This window comes from Lytechinus variegatus, chromosome 3, assembly GCF_018143015.1.
Source record: "Lytechinus variegatus isolate NC3 chromosome 3, Lvar_3.0, whole genome shotgun sequence".
Taxonomy (NCBI): domain Eukaryota; kingdom Metazoa; phylum Echinodermata; class Echinoidea; order Temnopleuroida; family Toxopneustidae; genus Lytechinus; species Lytechinus variegatus.
The window spans coordinates 21,282,095-21,309,038 of record NC_054742.1 but is presented as its reverse complement, the minus strand read 5'-3'; the positions used below and the strand labels follow the sequence as shown (position 1 = coordinate 21,309,038).

At 36.5% G+C, this 26,944-nt stretch overlaps 1 protein-coding gene across 1 annotated transcript; it reads left to right on the top strand.

The window, feature by feature from the left end:
* The first annotated feature begins 3,909 nt into the window (after nt 1-3,909).
* Nucleotides 3,910-22,041, top strand: LOC121410481 (dolichyl-diphosphooligosaccharide--protein glycosyltransferase subunit 1-like). Its single transcript, XM_041602606.1, has 12 exons — nt 3,910-4,360; nt 9,570-9,631; nt 10,303-10,501; nt 13,296-13,406; nt 13,869-14,075; nt 14,414-14,606; nt 15,987-16,086; nt 17,001-17,139; nt 17,804-17,923; nt 19,254-19,389; nt 19,825-19,934; nt 21,003-22,041. Exons 1-12 carry the CDS (start codon nt 4,112-4,114, stop codon nt 21,183-21,185), a joined length of 1,809 nt encoding a protein of 602 aa, XP_041458540.1. The 5' UTR covers nt 3,910-4,111; the 3' UTR covers nt 21,186-22,041.
* Nucleotides 22,042-26,944: the final 4,903 nt, after the last annotated feature.

Below are 26,944 nucleotides of genomic sequence, written 5' to 3'. Positions count from 1 at the left end.
ACAGTAACATCATAGGCGGCGGAAGCGGGGGGGGGGGGGGACGTGTCCCCGGCGTGTCCCCCCCTAAATTTGGGGAGGGGGGACGGTCCCCCCCCCCTAAATTTCTTGTTGATGACCTTTTTTTTTTTTTTGCTTGTCAAGTTATTTTCCTACGTCCTCCCTAAAATTTTTGGGTTGAGAACCTTTTTTTTTCTTTTGGCTTGTCAAAAAAATTTCGGTTGTCCCCTCCTTAAATTTTTTACTTCCGCCGCCAATGAGTAACATCAAACATTAGTTATATGTGTAAAACAGGGTGACCAGACGTCCCGTATTTCCCGGAACTGTCCCGTAATTTGCTCCAGCGTCCCGGCAAACCCTTCCCGGGACGCCTATTTGTCCCGTATTTCAGAATGTTGAACAAAATGTAGTTAATACATTTAAAAGTGACGAATTTTCATTAAATAACCAACAGCTGACGAAGCAGGGACAACAATTAAACCGATAACTTTTGCAAGTTCTGCGGTGATTTCTTGCTAACCCAATACATTGCATACGAACTGGCCTCCTGCCTGTGTGTGGCAGGCTACTAGCTAGGCATGTAGGATCGAATTCTCAATGGTGCAAACATCTCACATGATAAACAGTTTTCCCACTTATTTGATCACAAAAATCGGCGGGAAATTCTTATAATTATGCATTAGATTCTCAGATTAATGATTTGGAGATGTAATCAGAGGAACAAGTTATTGACTTTTCATAGATCTAGTTGTTTCAGCTTTCGTTTTTTGAGTCTTGGTGTGAACGATGCCGCGATGTTTCATCTAATTTTTAAGTTTGACAATATGTTTCACTTTGAAATTTCATTTCTAAAACATTTTGTTTTTTAAATTTTAAAAATACATTTAAAAAAACACCAAATAAAATTATGATTTTTATTAGATGATCGGATTTTTTGTTTACTTGAAGTTTGAACTTTTCCCTTTTTCTTTCTTTTATAATATAATACCCTATCCTTTCTGCTTGCCCTTTTTTGTTCCATCTATCTTTATTTCCTATCTTACTATCCTAGACATTTTCTTTTCTCTCTCTCTCTCTGTTCATTTTATCTTTCTTTCCTTCTTTATCAAATATCCTTTTTTATTTCCTTCATTATTTCTTTCCTTATAATTACCTTGGCTTCCTTCTCTCTTCGTCTCCTGTCAGTTCTTTTCGTTCTTTCTCTGGAGGCGCGATAGCTCAGTTGGTAGAGCGGGGGATTCGTATTTCGGTGACCCGGTTCGATTCCCACTAGGTGCGCTAGTGCCCTTTGGTAAGGCATTAATCCTCAGTACCAGGTCCTTCGGAGAGGACCTTAAGCCGTTGGTCCTCTGGTTGCTTGCTTACAAGCATTCATGCTTTCTTAGCAATCAGGTAAAAAATCACCACCAATCTCTCCTTCCATTTTTTTCTCTTTTTTGTTCTCTCCTCCCTTCATTCTTCCCTTCCACTCTTTCTTCCTTTCTTTATTTTTTCCCTTCTTATTCTTTTCCCTTATTTTTTCTTTTGTTTCTTTCTTTCCCTTCCAGTTTTTTTCTTTCTTTCAAAGAATGAAGGAAACATGTTTATTTCCTTCATTATTTCTTTCCTCCTTTTTCTTAACTTTTTCCTCCTTTATTTTGTCTTTCAGACATTAATTCATCTTCCCTTCCTTTCTTTATATATTCATTTCAAAGAACGACGGAAACCTTTTTTATCTCTTATTATTTCTTTCATCTTTCTTTTATTCCAACTTTCTGTTATTTTTCCTGTTTTCCTTTATTTCTTTTCTTTCTCTCCTTCATTCTTTCGTTCACCTTCCCTTCCAATTCTTTATATTTCTTTTTCAAAAGTCTAACACATTGTGTGGGCTTTGTTGATCTTCGTTTGTCAATTGTCCCGTATTTCATTTTGTTTGATTTGTTTTTTATTCTCCCTCTTTTTGTACCTCCTTTGGTAGTTCCCTCCCTCCGGTAGTCTGCAAGCACAGACCCAATTTTGACTAGAACCAAAACCATGTCTCGAGTAAAACTCCTAATTTGCAAAGCGAATTACGAAATCCCTCGCTTCGCTCGGGAAGCAGCTGCCAGCTAGGACCTCGACAAGAGGCTAGCAAGGGGGGGGGGGCGGCTACTATCTTGCATTGAGCGTCTCGGGGGCAGATCCAGTTTTCACCAATGCAGTTTGTAGTTACTTCATGAGTAATGACCCTTCATTTCTTTCATTGTGATAGGCAGATTTCAAAGCAAGATATTCCGCATATGTCTAACATAGCAGGTGTGAATAGCACACAAAATGAACACTCCCTATGAAGGCAATCGTTCTTGGACGCATTGTTGTTTTTGCAGATGTAAATGAAAAACAAAATTCAAAAGAATAATATATGAATAATCAAGACATCAAAGTTGGTGCTTAAATCATCTCATTAGATGTGAAACTACCATGTCACTTTAGTACCAATGACCTTCCTCTGATCATGCGCAGAGTGGAACTATATACGAACTGGGATCGAAGGCTGGACAAATATTTTCATCTAGGCCCGTAGCGTGAGCCGATTTGTTTTCTTTAAATGATTCAGTATTTATCATAAAGATGCATAACTCCCTAAAACAACAAAAACTCTAAAGAAATTGTGCAAACTGACTTGAAAAATAGAATGAGCCCCATGTTATACTAATTGAGCAGCCTATTCAGGGGCGGATCCAGCTTTTTATAAAGAGAGCGAGCGAGGGTGGAAAAGGTGTCCCCCCTCCCACAGTAGGGAAAATTTCTGAAAATCTTTGTGTGAAAATGGCGTTTTCTTGCATCTAAAACACCACTATTTTTGGTATAGAGGTCGTTGCCAAATTAACCCCCATGAAAATTTGTAAAATTAAGTTGCATTTTTCTGCAATGTAAGGCCAGTTAACAAATAGAAATAGAATAAAATAAAATTACAAGTTAAAAAGATTTTTAAAAATGGTCCCCGGATTTTTTTTGGTTTTTTTGGGGGGGTTGCAACCCCAACCCCCCCCCCCTCTAGATCCGCTTTTGCTATTACCTCACTCACCTGGCAATTCGAGCGCGAAGCGCAATCATATGAGTTTGTTTAATTTCCAACTATTCCCCTTTCATTATTCACTTGTTGATTCCTATACTTATCCCGTCGCCTTTCCTTCCCATTTCCCTTTTTTGTGTGCTGCTATTGGGGAGGGGAGTTTTGCCCCCCCCCCCCCCGATTTGCCTAGGCATCACATAAAATTGGCGGCGAAAGGTTATCAACCAACATTTTAGGGAGGGGAGCACAAAAAAAAATTAGGGGGGGCGCAGGAATTACCAAAATTGACAAGCAAAAAATAAAAAAGATGGGTTATCAACAGAAATTTTAGGGGGTCTGCCCCCAACTCAAATTTAGGGGGGCCAGGACCCCCCCCCCCCCGCGCTTCCGCCACCTATGAAATTGAACTGGGTCTCAAAGACACTTTTGGTGATCGTGAGGAAGGTTTCCTTAATAATCACGTGACAAGCTACCCGAGCATACGTGGCGCACGTCAGCGAGTCAATTTACCATCGACCTCAGTACGAATCGGTAAAAATAGTTTCGACTCAGTGCTGGACGGCACTTGCATTTACATTTACAATCTTGATTTCTGGAGCTAGAAATGAACCAATAGTATATTATTATTGTCCAATGTGGCACGAATGTCAATGAACGAAAAGTTGTCGACAATAAATTGCTGTAGAACTTGATTTCTTTTCCATGTTCTTTTTACGTCATCAATCTTCCCTTGGGTGCGAAACAAGATATGTTCGAACTCTTCACTGACGAGTTTGCCTGTATCAGTCGTCCATGGACGAAAGCGTGGTACCGGATTTTAGCTAGCCGCTAGCTCTCGATCTCTAGCTCTGCGTACCGTACATACCGTTAGCTCGCTTCGGAGATCGCGAGCATTTGCAAACCCTGCACATGCCAACGCGGGGCCGGCCGGCCCGATGCACGCCGCTAATATACGGTCTTTCGATTCGCTGCGAGCTGTGTAGGCCGAAGCCAGAGCCCGTCTCAAAAAGTACCAAGCTTGACTGGGGAATTCTGCCGCTCATTCAACATTTTATGAAACAGCACTGTCATTAGTTTACAATGAAGTATCTTCAAATTGCAACTGCTTGTTTCCTACTTGTGGCATTTACTGCCGCAAAACCGTCGAAGTCGTCGATCAATCCAGACTTGATCAACGCGAAGGTTGAGCGAACAGTCGACGTGGCCTCCCAGCTCGTGAAGATCTCAGCTGTAGTGACTTTTGAAAATACAGGCAAATCGTCAGCAGGGTTTTTCGTCTTTGCTCTTGATTCAGCTCTGGTCGACAACCTTGCCTTCCTTGGTGCTACTGTAAGTGGGTAGACTAATCCGGGTGGGGGGGTAGCCACACACGCCTGCAGCAATTACCCTATGATGGGGTGTCCAAACTTCGCGCACTTTTCAAAAATATTCATCAGGCTTAATTTTGTCCACAAATTATTCATAATTTATACAAAACCAATTCAAGAAATAGTTACCACATTGACGGCAAGATTGTAAACTATAAAATCATGGACGAAAATGTAAAGTAGGTCACGGGGTTTCGCCGGTATCGCGATCTCAAAATTCTATTCCGATCGGCGATTGCGGGCTGTGCTGGAAAACCGTTCAGAAAAAGTGTGACCTAACTTCGCGCACCAAAGCTTTTGTGGAGATTTAAACAAAGACTCAAGCTCAAAAAGTGAAATATTTATATCAGATTGATGGCAAAATGCTATGGAATCGGTTAGTACCACATTTAACTCACATTTTTTATGATTTCTGCTTGTAAAATGGTGATATCGTGATGCTTGTTGCTTTCTTCAAAACGGGCGCTACGGGTGACAAATTTGCCGATCTTTTGCCAATATTTTCATGACTACTGGACTAATCCTAAAGAAACTTTCAGCGAAGGGTAATTTTAGGTCGCTTTTCACATTGATGATGTCAGATTTTAAGGATATTGGCTAGTTTTGGAGATAATGACCGTCCGCGAAGTTTGGACACGCGCGAAGTTTGGACTCACTGCCATACTATCATGACTATAGGCCCGTAACTCGTAAGGGCACTAGTATTCAACCCGTTTGGAGAGTTTCCTCAAATATATAGAAATATAGAATTCACCTGAATTTCAGACCCGTCTTAAAGGCAAGAGCAAATGCTGGTTATTCTTTTTCCATTATTTTTTCTTCAACCAGTCGACTGTGCGCAGGCGATCGAATTATACGGCGACGGTTTTTTGCACTATGCCACTAGTATTCAAGTCAACCCGTCTGCACTAGACTAGTATTCAACCTAGCGATGAAAGATGGCCCTGTCTCTCAATCTGCCCTTGCCTTGTCCCATCCGACTATGGACTAGACCATTTGGCATTTGAGATGAGACCAAATAGGGAATTAATCAAAGCCCAGTGGCGGATCCAGAGGGGGGCGCCCTGGGCACGCGTCCCCCCCACTATTTTCGCCGGATTTTTTTTTTTTGGATGGTTATATTTACTGGATTGGTACAATGTAGTCAATTTCAAGGGCTAGATCTAGTCAAAACTATATTTTAACTTATGCTCATGGCCTTCGTGTTCGCACAAATGCACCTCTGTCATACTGTATTGCAATTAAGCTTGTAACCGATTCCATTCGATTTCACCACAATCGGCAATCACTTGCCGATCTTCGATCATTCCCCTTGAAGGAAAAAATCGAAAATAAAAAATCGGCATAGAATGATAGATCTAGTTACAGTGCGTGATTGTTCGGAACATATTTCAAGATTGTTTTTGAGGTGCTAGCTAGAGGTCGCATTATTCAGGGAGAAAGACGCGGTATTATCTCTGACGATGTTTAAGAGGATAGATATCTTCTCTTCCAACTCATGGTGATAGCGGATGCCGCCGTGAACTTTTAAAGATCGTGATAATGACGGAGCTCATTGCGCTTTTCTCTTACATCGTTTATGATCATATAAATCTTCTCTTCAACCTCGTGGTGATAGCAGACCCCGCCGTGAACTTTTAAAAGTCGTACTATCGACGGAGCTCATTGCGTTACTCTCTTACATCGTTTAGGGTGATATACATTCTATTTTCAACCTCGTGGTGATAGCGGACGCCGCCGTGAACTTTTAAAAGTCGTACTATCGACGGAGCTCATTGCGTTACTCTCTTACATCGTTTAGGGTGATATACATTCTATTTTCAACCTCGTGGTGATAGCGGACGCCGCCGTGAACTTTTAAAAGTCGTACTATCGACGGAGCTCATTCCGTTACTCTCTTACATCGTTTAGGATGCTAGACATCTTCTCTTCAACCTCGTGGTGATAGCGGACCCCGCCGTGAACTTTTAAAAGTCGTATTATCGACGCCATCGACGGAGCTCATTGCGTTACTCTCTTACATCGTTTATGACGATATACATCTTCTCAACCTCAATGATATATTTGTCTTTGCAACTTCGTCGGGAGATGCTTCTTTTATATTTCTTCGTAGATATCAAAAGTTCATTTCTCAAGATAGTAATAAATTGATTTGAAAACGCTAGCTACCCAAAACATTTTAATAACATATTTCAAATCATCGTGCGTGCTTGCGTCTTCTACTACATTTTAATTGCACTTGCGACTTTAAGATGATGCGTCGTACGAGATCAAGAGATCATTCCAATAATTCTAAATCGCTATCACCTAAAAATACTTATAAAAGATGTCCCGCCGATCGTTCATTAACCTGTGATCTATGAGAAATATTTTCATTTTATTTTCCTTTGCGCCTTTGCTCGGAAGATGCGTCTTTCGTTTATCTTTCTAATAAAAATCACTCGTTTATTTCAAAGCAATAACACCTCAAAACCACTTTAAAACATGTTCCAAACGATCGCGCATGTTGGCGACTTCCATTCCAATGCATTCGTCTTTGTGACTTTGTCAGGAAGATGCGCGCGACCGCGAACAAAATTTTGATGTATTCCTTTGTTTTTAAACATCGCCGATTCGATTTTCGATTCGATTTCGATTTTAGAAGCTTAACTGCCGATCCGATTTTCGATCTTATTTTTGATCCGATTTACAACATTAATTGCAATATGTAAATTCCGGAATTCCAGGGCGCGCAAGTCGATTGGTTGGAAAGTTGCACCACTTGTAATCGGGAGTTGCAGTGCAGTGACCAGTGTGAAGATGTTGGATTGGATATCATTTTTTCCCGAAATTTTGTGTTTTTTGTAACATGCGTTTGTCCGTCTTTATGGCAAATACATGTAAATTGTAAGTAACAGATTGCGAGAGAAAGTGTCAACGATGCGAATGATAATGTCTATCCCCGAGGTTATTCTTCACTCAAAGATGAAGCCCTATATCGGGCGCCACGTGCGCAGCATTATCATTCTGCCTTGGTCATGTACGTTTTCACTGAAATGTATAGGTCAGACATATTTGTATTTAATGTAAACTAACTTTTACACTTTCTGGTAGATTCAGAGGCATATTTTCCAGGGCGCCCCAACTAAGTTTCGCCGAAGCAATCATTCCAACGAATTATCAAGGACCAAAATTGTATATTCTCAATCACCAGTTGACCCCACTCCGCGTTTGCTGTGCATTTTGGGGAAAAAAAGAACCAAATTTTATGCATGTTGCCATACGACTAAACAATTCTCGTTTGAAACACACAATGTAAATACACAAATGACAAACAGAATGGATTATTCGGAACTTATCGATTACAAGTCTCAGTTTCGTATCATTTAAATTTGACGTTTCAATCACACGATGCAAGCAAGTGAAGAGCCTTTGCCAAATGTATGTTTTGAATGACCGCTTATACGGTGTGTGACTGGAAACCAGCTCCTAAATGAGTCAGTATATATGTGTCTTTTATTCATGAAGTTACAGTGATTTAAGTGTGCATTTTTCTTCTAAAGGTGCTCTCAATATACGACTTTTGGACATGATTTTTTGAAAAAGTCCTTGCCGCGCAGTGGGAGGGGGGTATCCCCCCTCCCCCACCCTCCCCCCGCTCGGTCGCTTAGCTCCCTTACCGCTGGCGCCCCCCCTATTTCAAAATCCTGGATCCGCCCCTGAAGCCAGATACTTACATAGATCTAAATCTAATTTAGCAATATAAACCCTTTTGAGATTTGCTATCTATCCTCACTAGGTTGAATACTAGTGCAATTCAGTGCAAAAGGCCATCGGCGCATAATTCGATCCTACGCGCATACAGTCGACAGATTGATAAAGAAAATACCGACAACAGATTACCCTGGAAATAACAAAGGTATGAAATTAAGATAGTTTCCATATTTCTAAATAGTTTTGGAAATATGTCAAAATCTTTGAATTATGCCGGGTTGAATACTAGTGCCCCTACGGTATATCCCAATTGAGGAGTTTTCCTGCAGTATTACTAACAGGAAGAAGAAGGACGCAATGATGATGACTTTTAAAAATAATCAAATATACTTCAATCATCAATTTTATTTGTAATGACACTTTTCCCGGCCATAGTCGCATAAGACTAGAGAAGGACCAAAATAGTACTTTGAAACAAAAATCACTTGAAGTTTATGAATTTAATTGATTTTTACACCTTCCTACGCATTAGTTTAGGCATAGGAAGGTTTTAAAAATTATATGAAAATGTGAAAAAATTCATGTTTCTTACCTAACTGATGCCGAGTGGACCCCTCGATCCACATGTAAACAACGGAAATACAATAGCGTCAACCCTTGAACCGCTTTGACGTTCTTCCGGCTAGCAATGCCATCTTGATGAATAATTTATAGAAAAAAATATTTCACAAATATTAAGATTTATCACGTAAAAATAAATAATTGGTATAATATTGATAATTATTTATAATCACGTAATGAATTTTAGTATTTGTGAAATGATGATTTTTATCTATAATTTGTTTGTCAAAACGGCATTGCTAGCCGAAAGTAAACAAAAATCACTAACTCCCCAATAATACGCTCATCTGTGTGGGTGATCTTCAGTGTGATAATTTTTCACCTTATTCATGATTTGACATTTAAGGCAATGAACCAGATATAGGTCTAGAATGATATGGCAATTTGCAAGTACTAAGCTGTGTTTTTTAGCCGATATTCTCCTCTTGGGGGGGGGGCACACTGGGGTGATTGCCAATTTTGAATTTAGGGAACTACATGTACCTTTTTAATTAGAGGATGGTTTCAAGGGGGGGGGGGAGATATAAACGCATATCTCATTCTGCTGTATGTAGAATATTGATTTTCTTAATGTTCTTGAACACTTTGGCAGATCTTGGGCAACTTTGGAAAAGATGGTCACCCCAAAGCATTCCATTTTGCAAATTTTAGGACCAATTTTGGCTGTCATTAGGGCGAAATTGCCCTCATGTATTTCCAATGCTGGAGACCGGGAGTTAGATTAATTTTCACAAAACATTGCTTTTGTATTCAATCTGCATCTTATTATGTTTTTAAGTACATGTATCAGTTTAAAATACTATGATGATAGACAGGTGTAATGTGTTTTTTTTAAATTGGCCCGACTTTCATTACAGACGGGATCTGGAGATGAACATAATTCCCTGTCCATAGCAGAAACAGCTGTTGAAGGAAAACCGTAAGTCTGGAATCAATTTGTGATTCGTAACTTATTTTTTATATAATTCTTGTTTTCAGTTAAATATCGAGCAATCAAAATACTCTCCAATCAAGAGTACCCATATATCCCTTAGTATCCTGCTCGCATTTCAGGTCACATGACCAAGATAAAAGGTCATTGAAGGGCAATGAACTTTGGCCATGTTGTGTATTTGTTGAATTGCCATCATAACTTAGAAAGTTTATGGATCTACACATGTAGTTCATGGAATATAGACATACATGTAACGGTAATCAAGTATGAATTATTGTTTTGCACACCTCTAGATCACATAATCATGGTCAAAGGTAATTTTGGGTCAATGGACATACTATTTTATTATAATATGAGTCTTTTGTGAATGATTACCTGTTTTCAAAGTCAGCACTGCTGCTATATTGAATCACGTAATGCAGGCAAGACTGCCAGAGGCATTCTACTTGTTGATATTATTAATTGCATCTTTTTAAATCACTGATATGCAGACTTGGATAATAATCCTGCATACTATTTGAACTTATATCTTTTTTTTTTTTTTTTTTTTAACTTCAGCCTGTTACTCTATTTAACATGATTACATCAATTATAGACCTATATAAAGTGTAAGATGGAAGTAACAAAAAAAAGAGTTATTTCTTCTTGTAATTTAGGGGAGGTGCATTCTACAGTGTGAAGTTGGACTCTCCATTGGCAGGTGGTGCATCAGTAGATGTGAGCATAGAATCTGTATTCACTCACACACTCAGGCCGTATCCAGCTAAGATCACTCAGAGTGAGAAACAGTTCGTTGAATTCACTGGCAATGCATACTTTCTGACACCATATGCAACAAAGACACAGACAACAAAGGTAATATTGTTTGATATAAAATTTGACAGGGATATTGCAGGGCTCGACACTAGTGGCGGTCCGACGGTCCCGGACCGGTAAAAATCGCTGTCGGGCCGGTATATTTTCAGAAATAGGAAGATTTACTGGTCTGACATGACCAGTAAAAAATATCATTGTCGGGCCAGTAATTTTTCCAAAAATAGCAAGATTTTAAGGGTCCGACATGACCAGTAATAGAAACCATTGTTGGGCCAATAACTTTTCCAGAAATGGTCAAATTTACAGCAAACCATTCCCCCCGATAAATTCTGTCATTCACACACAGAATACACACAGAATGAATCGCACGTAATTGCTACTAGAGCAGATACAGTACAGTGTACAGCTAGCCAGCAACACAACTCACGTGGTAAATTCTTTACTGGCTGCGCGAACGAAGCTTGGCTAAACTCTGGCAGAAATCTCTCACAGAACTGTCAAAATTTGCGGTTTATACTCATGAAAGGCTCTTATAATGTCCATATTTCCTAAAAATTGGAGTAACTCTGTCATTTGTAAGCAGTAAAAGGATAAATTTTCACTTCTGTTTGGTTCAAACAGATCGGGTTTCGGGTGATATCGTCTGAATACAAGTTAGCCCCACATATGCATTTATGTGTGTGTTGATACACTTGGTTTCTGACTTTCTTTCATAGCTATTTTAATTGAGCCAAAAAGAAATTGATAAATTATGTATGATGATAGTTTTAGCTTTCTTCCTCTGTTTTCTTCCTATCTTTCCTTCTTTCTCCGTTTCAATCTTTCTTTGTTTCTTCCCTAATTTTTTTGGGTTACTTTCTTTCTTTTTTTTCCTTTTTTTTCTTTAATTCGTTCTTTCATTCTTTCTATCCTTTTAAAAAATATTTTCTCTATTTCTTTTTTTTCTTTCTTCCTTCCTTCCTTTCCTTCTTTCCTTCGTTTCTTCTTTCCTTCTTCCTTCCTTCCTTTCTTTTTTATATTTTTCTTTCTTTAATTCTTGAGTCCATCCATCCTATAGTATATTCATCTCTTCTTCCTTTCTTTCCTTCCTTTTACCCTTTTCTTTCCTTCATTCTTCATTACTTTCTTTGTTTCTTCCTTCCACCAATCATTTATTTACCTTTTTTTATTTCTTCTTTTCTTTGTCTCTTAGTCTTTCTTTTTTTCTTCCTTTCATCTATTACCTTTTCTTTTTTTTTATATTGCTTGCGTCTTTCCTTATTTCCCTTCCTTCCTTTACTTATTTCTTTCCTTCTATCTATCATTTTACCTTTCCTTTATTTCTTTCTTAATTCCTTCTTTCAATCCTTCCTTCCTCTTTCTTTCTTTTGTCCTTCTTTCCATCTCTCCTTTAACCCTTTCTTTTTTTATTGCTTCTTTCTTTCCTTTACTACTTTCCGGATTTGTTCTTTCTTTCTGTATTGCTTGCTTCATTTCTTTCCTTCATTTCTTTTTTCCTTTCTTTCTTTCTTATTTTTGATCCTTATTCCTTCCTTTCCTTTAGTTCTTTCTTTTTTCCTTCCTTCACATCTATCCTTTCTTTACCTTTTCTTTTTTTACTTCCTTCCTTTTTTATTCTTTCTTTCTTTTCCTCCCTTTCCTTCCTTCATTCCTTTCTCTTATTCTTTCTTTTCCTTCCTTCCTTCCTTATCCTTCCTTTCTGTCTTTCCTTCTTCATTTTTGTCTTGCTTTCTTTTTGTCCTTCATTCCATTGCGGGGGGGGGGGGGGGGTAACGAAAGGCTAGACAAATAAACTTGCGCCTTTTTTTAATGTTTTCTTTTTTGGGGGACCAGTAGATTTTAGGTTCGGACCAGTAAAAATTTGAAAAACTGGGTATCTACTGGTCCGACATGAATAGGTTGGACCAGTAGAAAAAATGGGTTAGTGTGGAGCCCTGGATATTGTTTGTTAATGTTAACCAGCCATTTGTATCTTCTATTGTCACAGAATCATCATAACAGAACGATCAGTTAAACCCCCATTCCACAGAGAACAAGACCTTTGAAAGACCATGAATTTTGGTTGATCTTTCAGAGGTCTCTCAATGAACCTACAATGGTCTTTGAGGACTTACTCGAGTCCTGACCAATCTTTCAGTGGTCTTCGTGGTCTTCATGGGCTCCAAAACTTTTTGAAAAGGTTCAAAACAGTCTTGCAATGGTCTTACAGGAAAATGGTCTTTCAGTGATCTTTCAGCAGTCATTCAGCGGTCTTTCGATGAACTTTCAAAGGTCTTCATAGTCTTTCAATGATCTTTCAGCAGTCTCTCAAGATTTTTGCGGAGATCACTGTAAGACTCATGAGAGATCATTGAAAGATCATTGAAAGACCAGGCAAAGTCCATGGAAAGAATTTTGAAAGATCACTTGTTGCATAAAATATCTCTGAAAGATCTCTATAGGACTAGTCTAAGACCAGTCAGACAAGAAATAGTCCTTCAGAGTTCTTTGAGGGGTCTTTCTGAGCCATTCCACAGAGATGACAAATTTCAGTGATGTTGAAGACCGCTGTAAGACCTCACCAATTTCAAGTCTTTCAGTGGTCTTTAAATGGTTTACGTTCTGTTGAATGGGGCCTTCACATCACCAATTTTTTCAATTAAAATTATTGGATTTGTATCCCTAGAAATAAAATGAATAGTTAATATCAATGTATCAGCAAATGAAATAGTTAAAATCTATTTTTGGTTTGTAATGTTCGATTTTTTTTTTATAGGCACCTCTTCATGATCTGCTGCCAAATCTACACATAGTTGCTTTGTTTTGGTGTTAAAAAATATTTTTTTTTCCACAGGTGATAATTTCTTCCAGCAATGTGGAGTCTTTTAGCAAGGTTAATCCAGTTTCCCATAATGAAGACGTCATCACATATGGTCCTTACGATGATGTTGCACCAATGAGTGAGGTAATAAGATGAAAGTCCATTGTAAAAATGATAGAAAAAAATCTTATATCCATAATTGGTTTAAAAATAAGTTCAAGAATATCACAGAACTATTGCTGGGTAAAGATTTCAAGCAAGCTCTCTGTCTCCGAATTGAAATATCAACCCCCCCCCCCAAAAAAAGGGAAATATTTATTCTTTTAAAACCACATCTTAAGCATCTTCATAGTTTTGAATTACTAAATTTGTAAGATAAATATTAAAAGCGACTTTATGTAGGAGCATAACATTACCAACAGCTGGCACTAAATCTGATTAACAGAAGACTCCCAAGTTTCATATACAAGTATTGGTCAATGAAAAGTGATCGGTGGAATATTAATACCGGTAAGTTTAGTCAAGTATTATGTACAGTTATTGGACCTTTGCTTTATATTTAGACAGACTTTTGACATAATATGTATTTGTATTTTGCTATGACAGGCTGAATTGAAGGTGCACTATGAGAATAATTCACCTTTCTTGACTGTGACTTCTATGACTCGTGTTATTGAAGTATCTCATTGGGGTAACATTGCAGTAGAAGAGACTGTAGATGTTAGTCATACAGGAGCTATACTCAAAGGATCTTTCTCAAGATATGACTACCAGAGAACACAAGATGGATTCTCCTCTGTCAAGTCATACAAGGTAAAGAATAATTTTAAATTCTTTGACAATTCAACATTTTTAGTAGATTTTTTCAGCAATTAGAAATATTTTAACCTTACAACAATATTTTTTTTACAGTTTGACCAATTTATGAGTTATATTTGTTTGTTTTTTCTTCTTTTGAAATAGTGTATAAAAAGAATTCCCTCTAAGAATTCAAATAAACAAAGTTTTAGTATGTATCATCATCTCTCACACCCCCAAAAAAGAAGTCTTGAGCCAATTTTCCTTGTTTGTCATATTTCTGTACTTCATAATAAACATCTTTCTTTCATATTCCTCATCTTTCCAATATTTCCTTTTTATGTCATAAATAGACCATCTTGCCAGCTGCCGCCCGTGATATCTATTACCGTGATGAAATTGGTAACATTTCTACCAGTAATATGGTGGAGCATGATGACTATGTAGAGTTGGAGCTGAGACCTCGATTTCCTTTGTTCGGTGGATGGAAGACTCACTACTATATTGGGTACAATCTGCCAAGTTATGAATATCTTTACAGTTCAGGTAAAGTGCTTCTCTCCTAAATTTTGAATATAGATTATGTATGACAACAAGTAATCAATATTAAACATTCACTTCCTGTCTCAATGAAATCATTTTGTTAGTACCTCGCAATATTGACACTTGTACATGCTATTCAGCCACGATATTCCATATTATTATTCATACAGACAATTTTAGAGCCGAAATATAAGTGTTATTTTGTTGATGCACTCTACCCACTTAAAAAGTTTGTTGAACTCGCCTAATATTTTTTTCCGAGGTGACACAATATTGAAAATATTGGACGACTAGAAGGGGAATCCCCGAAGTTTGTATGGTAGGGGGTCCTAAAGCTGCGCGGGTCCTAAAGCTACGCACCACTCATCGCGCGCGCATGCAGTTTTCAATGGCAAATGCGCACTCTGTGTGTGGAATTAACTGTGACTGCAGAGTGCAGTGATGAACAATTCCTATTAAATTTTTTCTACAGAGGCTGCAGTAAATCTCTAAATGCAGAGAAAACCAACAACTGTTAGGAAGTTTGGAGTTATATTCGCTTTAATTTAATTTTATCCTATAATAATTTGAATATATTTTAGAAATTGAGGCACAGGAAATAGGATGGGGGGTCGGGTGTCCGGACACTTTATAATTTTGAAGCCTTCTTTTTTTGTCTTTGGATTACACTAAAAATATGAATTCAATAGATGTAATCATCTTCTATTTTGTTCTCTACAATATTTCCTAACATTTTGTACCAGAAATTGATGAAACTTCACTTGCAAATTTTTCCAAATGACTTTCTAAAATTGATCGTCCGTACACACAACCTGTCCGGACACACAACAACTGGGTATACTATTTTTTTGCATGATAAATCGAGTGCGTAGCTTGAGGACCCCTTCTACTTCGGGCGGCGAAATCAAGAGGTGTTCGATAAACACGACGGAATTTTTGTATTAAGGGCCTAGAGAGTTTTGTGATATTTTCTACTTGATCTTTAGAATGTTTGCCACAAATTAGTGAAATATAATTTGTTGAAATATTAAAATTGGGACAGTTTTTATTGTTTGAAAACAAAGTGCGTAGCTTTAGGTCCCCCCATCATACAGCAGAGTCAGAGTCTCAGGGCGGGAGGGTAAGTTAAAAATTATTTGCTAAAATTCTCTGTATGAATAATAATCATAATACTGGATGTCCCATTTTTCGGTCAATACAAGGAAATATAGGACTCGCTTTGCAAAATATTGGACTCGTCTTCGACTCGTCCAATATTTATGCAAAGCTCGTCCAATATTTCCTTGTATCAACCTCAAGGCCATCCAATATTATATAAATATCTCCCAATTGCAATATAAATTATGTAACTGATAATTGAAATATCATTTTCTTCATTTGCAGGAGATCAATATATTCTGAAGATGCGTTTCTTGGATCACATCTATGATGACATGAATGTTGATGAAGTTGTCCTGAAGATCATCCTCCCAGAAGGGTCCAAGTAAGATACAAATTTGAAATAAATGTTTGCTTCATCAGTATGCGTTAACTGATATTATAGTCAAATGAATGTGAATGTAATACTTTTCCAGGGAAAAAATTACACTGGGCTTGGGGTGATATATTTTGATGCTGAAATGCTGAAAAGAGCCCTTGAAACTAAATAGGAGCCCTTTGACAAATCCTCATTCAATCCAATGTATAAAGCTAATGCAATGTTAAAGATTTAGGAAAAGTGCCTCCTGAAAACAGAAAAAAAAATTATTTTGTTGCCTGACTCATTCCCATGGATAGGAAAACCTGCATTCATTGGTTTACAAACCTTGCTTGAAAGATATTGTACGATTCCATTCCAGGGACATATGATATACTTGAATTTCTGAGAGAGAAAAATCTAATAATGCAGATAAAGGCAACTTTTTGTCAGTCAATAATACAGGATGGAACAAAATGTAGAATCTTGGTGGAAAATACTTTTAAATGTATCGTAACTAGAGTGGCTTGCATGATATCCTGTTCTTTCTGTTAAAGAGCTAATTTGAAAGTTGTGCAATATTTCTCTGCCATGCAAGATAGATTCAAGGATCTCTGTTAAGTCATGTCTTTAATGCTTGAACACAATCAATTCAAAGGTTTATATAAGAGATGGTGTGTATAAAGTACAAACAATCTACTGGGTAATTTCTCCTTTATCATAAGCTAGTTTAGCCCCACTTCTCTCGTTTGTGCCAAACTAGCCAGAGAGTATATTGGTGAAGTGAAAATCAAAATAATAACACATTGCTTACATCTGACAAGGCCAGACAAATACTTAATTACTGAATCTATCAAAGTGCTGAGAGATACATATGATCTTGAATATGGTTTTCTTCGAAATTTCTTTTAAATATAATGAAATAAACATTTCATCTTCAGGAATCTTGAACTGGTGACCCCATACCCTGTAAAGCGTGGAGCTGATGAGAAACACTTTACCTATCTTGATACCATTGGACGACCTGTTGTTGTTGCATCTAAGAACAAACTGGTGGAACAGCACATCACAGACTTTGAAGTAAGTTTATCACCTGACATGATACCAAGTTAATTTGCTTAAAGCATAATACTGTAGCAATTGCCCAATAAAGTCAGTAACAAAGGAATTTTGTCACAGAACCTATATAACTAATAACAAAGAAGTTCATGAAACAACGAAATACATAAGAATTAAATTTTCAAACCAGGCTTTTTTAAGTTGAATTGTTAGCAATGGTGTAAAGAATATTTACACCAAAAATAGCATTCTATGAGCTTTTTATAGTGAATTAGAGCAAATAGTATGATTTATGCATAAATTAGCATAATTAATTCATATGAAATAAAATGATTTTGAAAAAATTAAACATACATCCTTGTAGATTACATCCCTCACTATTATCATGCCAATTTCCACAGCGTTCACGTGATCGGTGGCCAAGATCTCAATGGGGGGGGGGTTGATTCAACCCCCCCCCCCAAGTCATAGAATACCCCAAAAAGCACAGATTGTTTGTTGTTGGATTCTAACTTGCCCACATAAAGTGGTTGCTTAAATCTATTCTCCAGCATCTAGGGAGTTTGGTGTAATTACAATGAATACAATAAGTGGTGGGATGACATCCAATGCTGAAATTATATGCAAGCAATGTCTAAAGTGAGTACATTATTCATTTGTGTTTTATTTTTTCACTTTTTTCCAGCTTCATTACACATTCCAGAAACTACTTCTGCTTCAGGAACCTCTGTTAGTAGTTGGGGCCTTCTATCTTCTATTTGTCACCATTATTGTTCTTGTCCGCATGGATTTCTCCATCTCAAAGGTATGTCATTAAAAGCACTTGCTTCTTATAGTGATGTTAATTCATGTGTTAGCCATTGCACTCTATTGCCTTATATAAAAACCAATCTAACTGATTTTTGTCTCACCTGCGAAGCAAAGTGAGACTATAGGCGCTGCTTTTCCGACGGCGGCGGCGGCGGTGACGACGGCGGCGGCGTCAACATCAAATCTTAACCTGAGGTTAAGTTTTTGAAATGACATCATAACTTAGAAAGTATATGGACCTAGTTCAAGAAACTTGGCCATAAGGTTAATCAAGTATTACTGAACATCCTATTAGAGTTTCATGTCACATGACCAAGGTCAAAGGTCATTTAGGGTCAATGAACTTAGACCATGTTGGAGGAATCAACATCGAAATCTTAACCTGTGGTTAAGTTTTTGAAATGTCATCATAACTTAGAAAATATATGGACCTAGTTCATGAAACTTGGACATAAGGTTAATCAAGTATCACTGAACATCCTGCATGAGTTTCACGTCACATGACCAAGGTCAAAGGTCATTTAGGGTCAATGAACTTTGGCCGAATTGGGGATATCTGTTGAATTCCCATCATTACTTTGAAAGTTTATGGATCTGATTCATGAAACTTGGACATAATAGTAATCAAGCATCACTGAAAATTTTGTGCAAGTTTCAGGTCTCATGATTAAGGTCAAAGGTCATTTAGGGTCAATGAACTTTGGCAGAATCAGGGGTATCTGTTGAATTACCATCATAACTTTGATAGTTTATTGGTCTAGTTCATTAAACTTGGACATTAGAGTAATCAAGTATCACTGAACATCCTGTGCACGTTTCAGGTCACATGACCAAGGTCAAAGGTCAATGAACTTTGGCCAAATTGGGTGTATCTGTTGAATTACCATCATAACTTTGAAAGTTTATGGATCTGATTCATGAAACTTGTACATAAGAGTAATCAAGTATCACTGAATATCCTGTTTGAGTTTCAGGTCACATGATCAAGGTCAAAGGTCATGTAAGGTCAATGAACTTTGGCCATGTTGGGGTTTTTTGGTGAATCTCTGTAAGTTTATTGGTCTAGTTCATAAAAAGTGGACATAAGAGTAACCATGTATCACTGAACATCTTGTGCGAGTTAGAGTAGTATTCAAAGTCAGCACTGCTGCTATATTGAACCGCGTGATGCAGGTGAGACGGCCAGAGGCATTCCACTTGTTTAATATTATTTGTCTGTGAAAGTAATGTCAACAATCTGCTCCTTTGAACATTAGAATGAGCTACTGCTTTCATTCTATAAAATTCTTAAGCAGAGCTCTTCTTTATCTTATCCATTTCTTCAGGATGAAGTATCCGAATCTCGCATGAAGGTTGCAGGTCTAGTAGAGGAGGTTGCATCCCAACAAGCCAAACGTAGTCGTCTCACCAAGCGTTATGAAGATGCCATCTTTAAGTATAAGTCTAACAAGGATGCTAACGGTACATGTTATACTCCTAACATAGACTTGCAATGTACTTACTGAGTCTAGCGTGATGATCATTACATATTACAAGGATTCAATTTAATGAACATGCCTAGACATTACAGGTTTTCTTCATTAATACCCATCATGAATCATTAATAGCTTCTTGTATCCTCTGAAAAAAAAATGTATTAATCCAGTTATTATTACTAAGCCCACTTTCATAGAGAACTTCAAATATGGTAACTTTGCCATAAGGATAGTGTCATTGGTAATCATGTTTGCTAGCCAATTGATATTGGGATTTTCATAGCAGTATGATAATGGCAAAATTGTTGTGATTTCATTATTGTAATTTTAAGTCATTTATGAAACGGTACAAGTTTCTGAAAAATTAATTTGACAGTTTAGGAAAAGGCGTATTTACATGAATTCTTGATGTTTGTTTTAGGATTCCGTGGCACCTTGAAGAAGATTGAGAGTGAATATCGTTCAGCTACTGATACCATCAAGGACTTGGCTACCACTATCAGCAAGGAGAATGCTGATGTAGGAGATAAGGTATGCCAAATACTATCTAAGGAAGCGGATAAACAAATTGAACAAATTATTCCATTTAACAATGAACCGCAAAATACTGTTTTGTTAGATTTGGTCTAGTGAGATGAATTGGTGTAGGATTCATGATGAAGAATCATAAATTTCAAAATAGTTAACCTTTAGTTTATAATGAAAGTGAAAATAGTAGGCCTGGGTCGGAACGGATGGAATAGCGAAATCCATTGATGTGTGTGGGTTCCAGGGGGGGGGATGGGTTCCGTTCTGGTATTCCAATAAAATATTGTAATACATAACAAATAGTTTAACATTTTCTTCTGAATATCTTAACATAATTACAAAAAAAAAGTATGTTTTATTCAGTTTTATCAATCATAACCCAGGTTTCTTTGTTACATTTTAGGTGACCACCAAGAAAAAATTATGAAAAGACAGATAAAAAACTTGCTGTTGTTTACGTCGCCATCTTGTTCTCTTTGTTAGTAGTAAGTCACGAGACGCATATAAGCTTAGCTACTAACAAAGAGAACAAGATGGCCACGTAAACATCGGCAAGTTTTTTCCCCGTCTTTTAATGATATTTTTCTCATTTTTTTTCTAATGAATGTTTGTTTAAAAATGAAATCAATGTCGTATAATCTGTGACCTCTTTGTACTTCCCTGTTCGTGAATTCATTTACCGACGGGCACAACACTGGTGGATTCCGGAAAAAAAAATCTGACATGACTAGGGCCTAGAAAATACCTTATATTATGTGCCAACTGATTTCCTTTTTCAATTTGTTATAATCCATGTACTTTACTGGCTCCTGATATGTATGGAAAATAATCATTTAACTCAAAGTGCAGATACACGGAAACCCCAAATCATGATTTCTCAATTAATAAAATCTTCCCAATATTATTCATGTGCTAATTCTAAATCAATCTATCTATGTAATCCCTCTGTATTTATCAGATACATAACTCATTGGTTGGGGGTATTTTTGTGACCATTAATGGCTCATTGATTTACAGTGTATGCCTTATGAGATGTATCTGTGAATATCTCTATGTTATGTGTATTTACAGGTGAACGAGGTACAGAAGTTGAGCCGTCAGCATAAGGAGCTGATCCAAGCAGCCATTACTAATGCTGAGAAAGTCATGGCTGGAAAGTTCTCCAAGAATCAATATGTAGACATTGACAAGGCTACTACAGCAAAGCGTACTGAGCTTGAAGCCAAGATAGAGGCTTTGCTTGGCAACCTTTAAATCACTTAAGAATCTGTTAGAGTGACTTAATAGTTGATGTAATTGTAACAAAGTCTTTTTTTTTTTAAGAGAACTCTCCATGAATTGCTTTGTTTGTATTTGAAATGTTTCTTATTTCAGGCAGCAGTAGTATGTAGATTTTTTTTGGTTCATCCACAATATCATGTAGATAGAAGGGGTGATGGTAAATAAATTACTTTATTGAAGGTATATTGACATCTTTGAAACTACTCTTTGTTTATAATAAACATACAAGTAGACAATAACAAACAAACCAAAACAAAATTGCTGGTTGTGATGTGCTAAAAAGATAATGTGGGATCTTTAAACCTATGAATATTGATCATGTGGGATAGGATTGCCAGCCAAGAAAAAGAAAAGTCGTATGGCTTATAGAGCAGTGTAGGATCAAAACATCCTAGTTTCAGTTACCATGTTACATCAAAGCCAGATTTTATCTTATGAAATTTGATTTATATATTAATCAAACTTCTTACAATTTCTCTCTTGTTTATGGAGGGGGTGACTCATGGAGAAATTATTTTGTGACATATTTCTAAACAAATTTTGGTGGATCCTTCATTAAAGAAATATTTGAATATTATGCTGAACTATTCACAGTTACTTGAGCAATAGTTTGCGATCATTTGGTTACAATATATGTTGCACAGAATCACAGCGGTTGTAAGCAGTGGCACCACCAATTGTGAAAGGGGCTTTAAGTGTGCATTGTTGAAAATAATGTCTAGTACCTGAATTAACTAAGCATCATGGTTTCTTGAAATCTGTGCATAATGTTCATAAATGATTGTTTTGTCAATTACTGCTTAAATAAATGCTCATAGTTGTATTGGTATCATAAATTTTGTGTGAGATATTTTATGCTGCGTAAAGTAGGAAGTCTGTTGATATTGAGTCTTTTAAAAAAAAGAATGATAAAGGTGTTTTTACAAAAAGTTGAGCAAATTTAAGTCCAGCTCTGGTGCATTTTGTGAGCTTGCCAACTAGTTGCTGTTCTTAAAAGAAACAAAGAATAATCAGCAACGTCTATTGCCTCTTGAGATAATTCTGTCAATTTGATAATTTGAACTGATTTGTCTTTCCTTCAACTGAGATTTTTATCGGGGGGGGGGGGTAATATAAAACATGTCTATTGATATACACAATTAATAGAGAAGAAATTTTGATCTCATGTATAGGACAACACCGATTTATTCTGCAATGGATGTTGGAAAGTTTTGAATATTCTTTGATTGATGACAACTCTGAATTTCATATTATACTTTTCATTCTTAATATTTTTAACTCCCATTGCATACTCCCCTTATTTCAGAGTTTGTTTTTAGTCTTTAAATTGTTTATTTTTACCATTAAAGGTCAAGTCCACCTCAGAAAATGTTGATTTGGATCCTTAGAGAAAAATCAGACTAGCATAATGCTGAAAATTTCATCAAAATCTGATATAAAATAAGAAAGTTATGGCATTTTAAAGTATCGCTTATTTTTCACAAAATAGTTATAAAACGCACAATTTAGTCACATGCAAATGAGAGAAGCGATGATGTCCCTCACTATTTCTTTTGTTTTTTATTATGTGAATTATACAATATTTTTATTTTTTGCAGATTTGACAAAGACCAACTTGACTAAACCATAAAATGTTAAACAATGGTAATTCCACAAGTTAGGAAGAAATAAAATTTTGTTTCACAGGACAATGAGGAGAAAAATAGAATATTTCATGTAATAAAATACAAAAGAAATAGTGAGTGATGTCATGAGTTCCCTCATTTGCATATCGACCGGGATGTGCATATAACTGTTTTGCAAAATTAGGTGAAACTTTAAAATGTCATAACTTTCTTATTTTACATCCGATTTTGATGAAAGAAATAAAATTTTGTTTCACAGGACAATGAGGAGAAAAATGGAATATTTCATATTTCATGAAATAAAATACAAAAATATTGAGTGATGTCATGAGTTCCCTCATTTGCATACCGACTGGGATGTGCATATAACTGTTTTGTCATAACTTTCTTATTTTACATCCGATTTTGATGAAAAATTCAATGTTATGTTTGTTGTATTTTTCTCTTTTTATTTTAATCATCTTTTTGTTTGGGTGGACTTTTCCTTTAAATGGGTCAATTGAATGAAATAGAGCAATTTGAGAATGAGATAAATGATTGAGAGATTGAATTAAGAAAATGAGCAAATGAATGAGTTAAAGTGAATGATTCAGCAAATGCTAAAGAGATGAATAAGGAAATTATTGATTTAGCCTGATACAAGTGAATGATTGCAGTGAGAAATAGACTTGATACCAGTCACGACCTTTTAACATATATGTACATTACATTTGTCTTTCAGTATGTTAATTTAAAATCCGACAAAAAATTTGTATTTATATAAGTAACCTGCAACAAATTTGTAAAATGTTTTATCAAGCTTGAAGTAAAAATATGCTCAGGTCCAATATGAGTGCTAGATTGAGCAATTTCTCCTATTCCAGTTGATTTTTGTCCTAAATATAATACACTAATTTATCATGGGCTAAAGGGAATCCAATCCAAATGGGAAGATGTTTTTGGATGTTGAATGGAAATAAGACGTGCAGATAAAGGTGCAAATTTGAACATCTGACAAACGATTAGAAAGCTATGAATTTTAAGTTAAGATTTTTTTCCCCATACATTTCATCAGAATCCTATAAAGAGTCTGAGTTAAAAAAGATAGCATTTTAGGTAGCTCTAATTAGAGCAAACTTTTGATATGCAGAACTTAGCATAATTACTAGGGAGATTTTTCGAAGAATTTGATCTTTTGATTATGCCACGGTTAATGTGTATGCCGATTTTCGCCGCTCTCGCGCCATCTATCGTCAACCGAGATCATAAGGGGGGGGGGGCTGAATCAACTCCCAGTCTTCTAAGGCGTCAGAATAGCCCGGTCGTTTTAGGGTTAAGTACTTAGAACAGCCATATAGCTTTCTTATTCCTTGTTCGATTTCTTTCAAATATTGCCCAATGACGCAATTGACTACTGATCGATGTGCAGTTGGATGAGAGAAGGATTGGATGAATGTAAGAATTGAAAGATTGAATAAAAGCAGGGGAAAGCAAAAACTGAATAGTACCGGTGAACATTCCAGAGCACCCCCCCCCCCCCTTGTCACTCACCTCAACGACTTGAACCTAAAACTTGTGTTGCTGTGATGTAACTTGATGTGATTTGCTTTCCAACTCATGACATTTAGCATCATCATAATCATCGATGTCAATAATTACAGTTATGTCATTATTACCAAATCGTTATCACCTGCATTTTCATCAAAATTATCATCATGCCATGAAAGCAATCGTAATTTGGCCATCATTTTCTGGCTACCATTATCTTTCCTCATATTATTATAAACCATCGTTGCCATCACAAACACCATCATCTTTACCCCACCTTCATTATCGTAAATGTATTAGGTTTTACCTCCACTATATCATCATCATATGAAATGAAAGAGACCCCGGTCACCACCGACCACCATCATCCTAATAAAAATCTCAATTATAATCACCGTCACAATCGCCATCATAATTATCATCGTCATCATCAACACCGCATGCATTGATCCTATATTTAAAAAGTCCTTATAAGGGATATCTCATACCCTGTGTAAGTTTGAGAAGACAAGCCTGAGCACAGACACAATCTTACTCCTGTGATCTCTTGAAAACGTGTACTTCTTTGTTTCCCTTGCCCCCCCCCCATCTTTCTCTCTCTCTCTCTTCCTTTCGTCATCCCACTCCTCCCACCCCCTCCCCTCTCCCTCTCTCTGTCCTCCCCGCCATGCACACCCTTCACCCCCTCCTTCCTTTCACCAATTTCAGACCAAGAGGCATTACTGTTTAGCAATCTTTCCCATCCTTTTAACTCCTCTTCAAGAAACGTTAACATAACTTTTTGCACAGTATAAAAATGCGATGACAGTATTGTGCTCATGGGCATGTAATAGTCCTTTATTAAGAAGGTCTGCCAAAAGTAACACCGTAATACAATCTCCAAACTCCTTCAATTACAGCTGACCATGTTTACTGCATGGTCTTAAAGAGTGAGATAGGCATCCAAGAATATTGCGACAACCATTTGCTTAAGCTATTAAGCTATAGGTCTTGTGAGGAGTGTGGGGCATCCCAAGTACATATCTCAAATAGTTTCATTAATGGGATAACCATGAACGAAGTCCCATACACCGGGTTTAAATTTACTTGATCTGGATGAGCCCCTTCATAAGTATATGATCCGCATGCTGCAATAGGCACAGAGACTCGGGATAATATTACAATGCGTCTTTCCAAATACTATTATCAATATATTTTACATTGTTTTAGAACATTAGACCTCATTTTCTTTATATTAAAATCATGCTAATGATAAATGCACTTTATTTCGCTTCCAATAGTCTTCCTACCGGTAGCCTATATTTCTTTTAACCTGTGCGAATACTTTTTTTTCTAACCAGTGAGGTAATCAGTTACTACAAAAATAATCAAAGAATTGATAATTCATTTGAATGTTATCAAATTGAATGGATCAAATATCAAATCACAATGCACAATTTCATCACCTTGTCCTTAGGGTGTTAATCACAAATGGCACTTACAATCATTTCATTCGTTAGCAAAATCTTTTTAAACGACTGATTCACTCTAAAAGGCACATTTCTTCATAATATTCAACAAAACATTTAAACATTTAATCTTGCATCGTCGGAATAATCATAATGAAAAATGAAAAATACATTTATTTTACTTTCAAATGATGATCGTCAGTTCTATATCAATACACAGGTCATTACGACGTTTAAAGTTTTCTGAAAACGTTTATAAATATTCATCCAGGCATGGTGTTCGGCAAGTTAGGTGCACGGTTGTAAAAAAAATGGTATTATTCGAGTTTCACCCAAAGAAAGCATTATTCATATCAACATCATCACATTGTGTCGACTGCAAGATTAAAAGCTCACAGGAAGAACTTACCAAATAGGAAGAAAACATGTAAAATAGAGATACAATATTCGATCAAACATTTAGATATAAATGCAATATTTACACTTACATTTACACCAGATTTGAAATAATCTGAACTTAATAATAATGAATACCAAATCACATAAACACATATGTAATAACACGGTCATTCCCTGGACATGATTATTATTCATTAATTCTTCGTTCTAAAGAAAAACGTGATATATTTGTCAGGTATGTCTCCAATCCCCCCCCCCTCCGCAAAAAAATGTCATATAAGAAAAATCACGGTTAAAACCGGAATATTATTCATCTCAAATACGTGTAAATGGTAGCACGTGCATGCTATAGGTGAAACTAACCTATATCTTTAGTGGTAATGTGTATGATCAATAAATATTGAGGAAGGTTGATGGTCACTATTATGAAAATTATTCATTAAATTATATCCTACCAGAATTTTGATCGATTCTCAGGATTTTGGGGGCCAATGACATCATCAAAACTTTGTTTGTTCTGACCAATCCTTTCTAAGAATGTATTTATTCACTTTTTAAATCCATAATCTGGTGAGAGGCGTTCGTGAGATTCATGGACAAGAGATCCTTTGACCTTTATACACCAAAGTATTTAACAAACATATCAGTATCGCCATACAAAGTTGTTGTATATCAAAAAAACATTTCCGCCATATAAAATTTCATGTGTCTCTAAATGAAATTCATATAATTG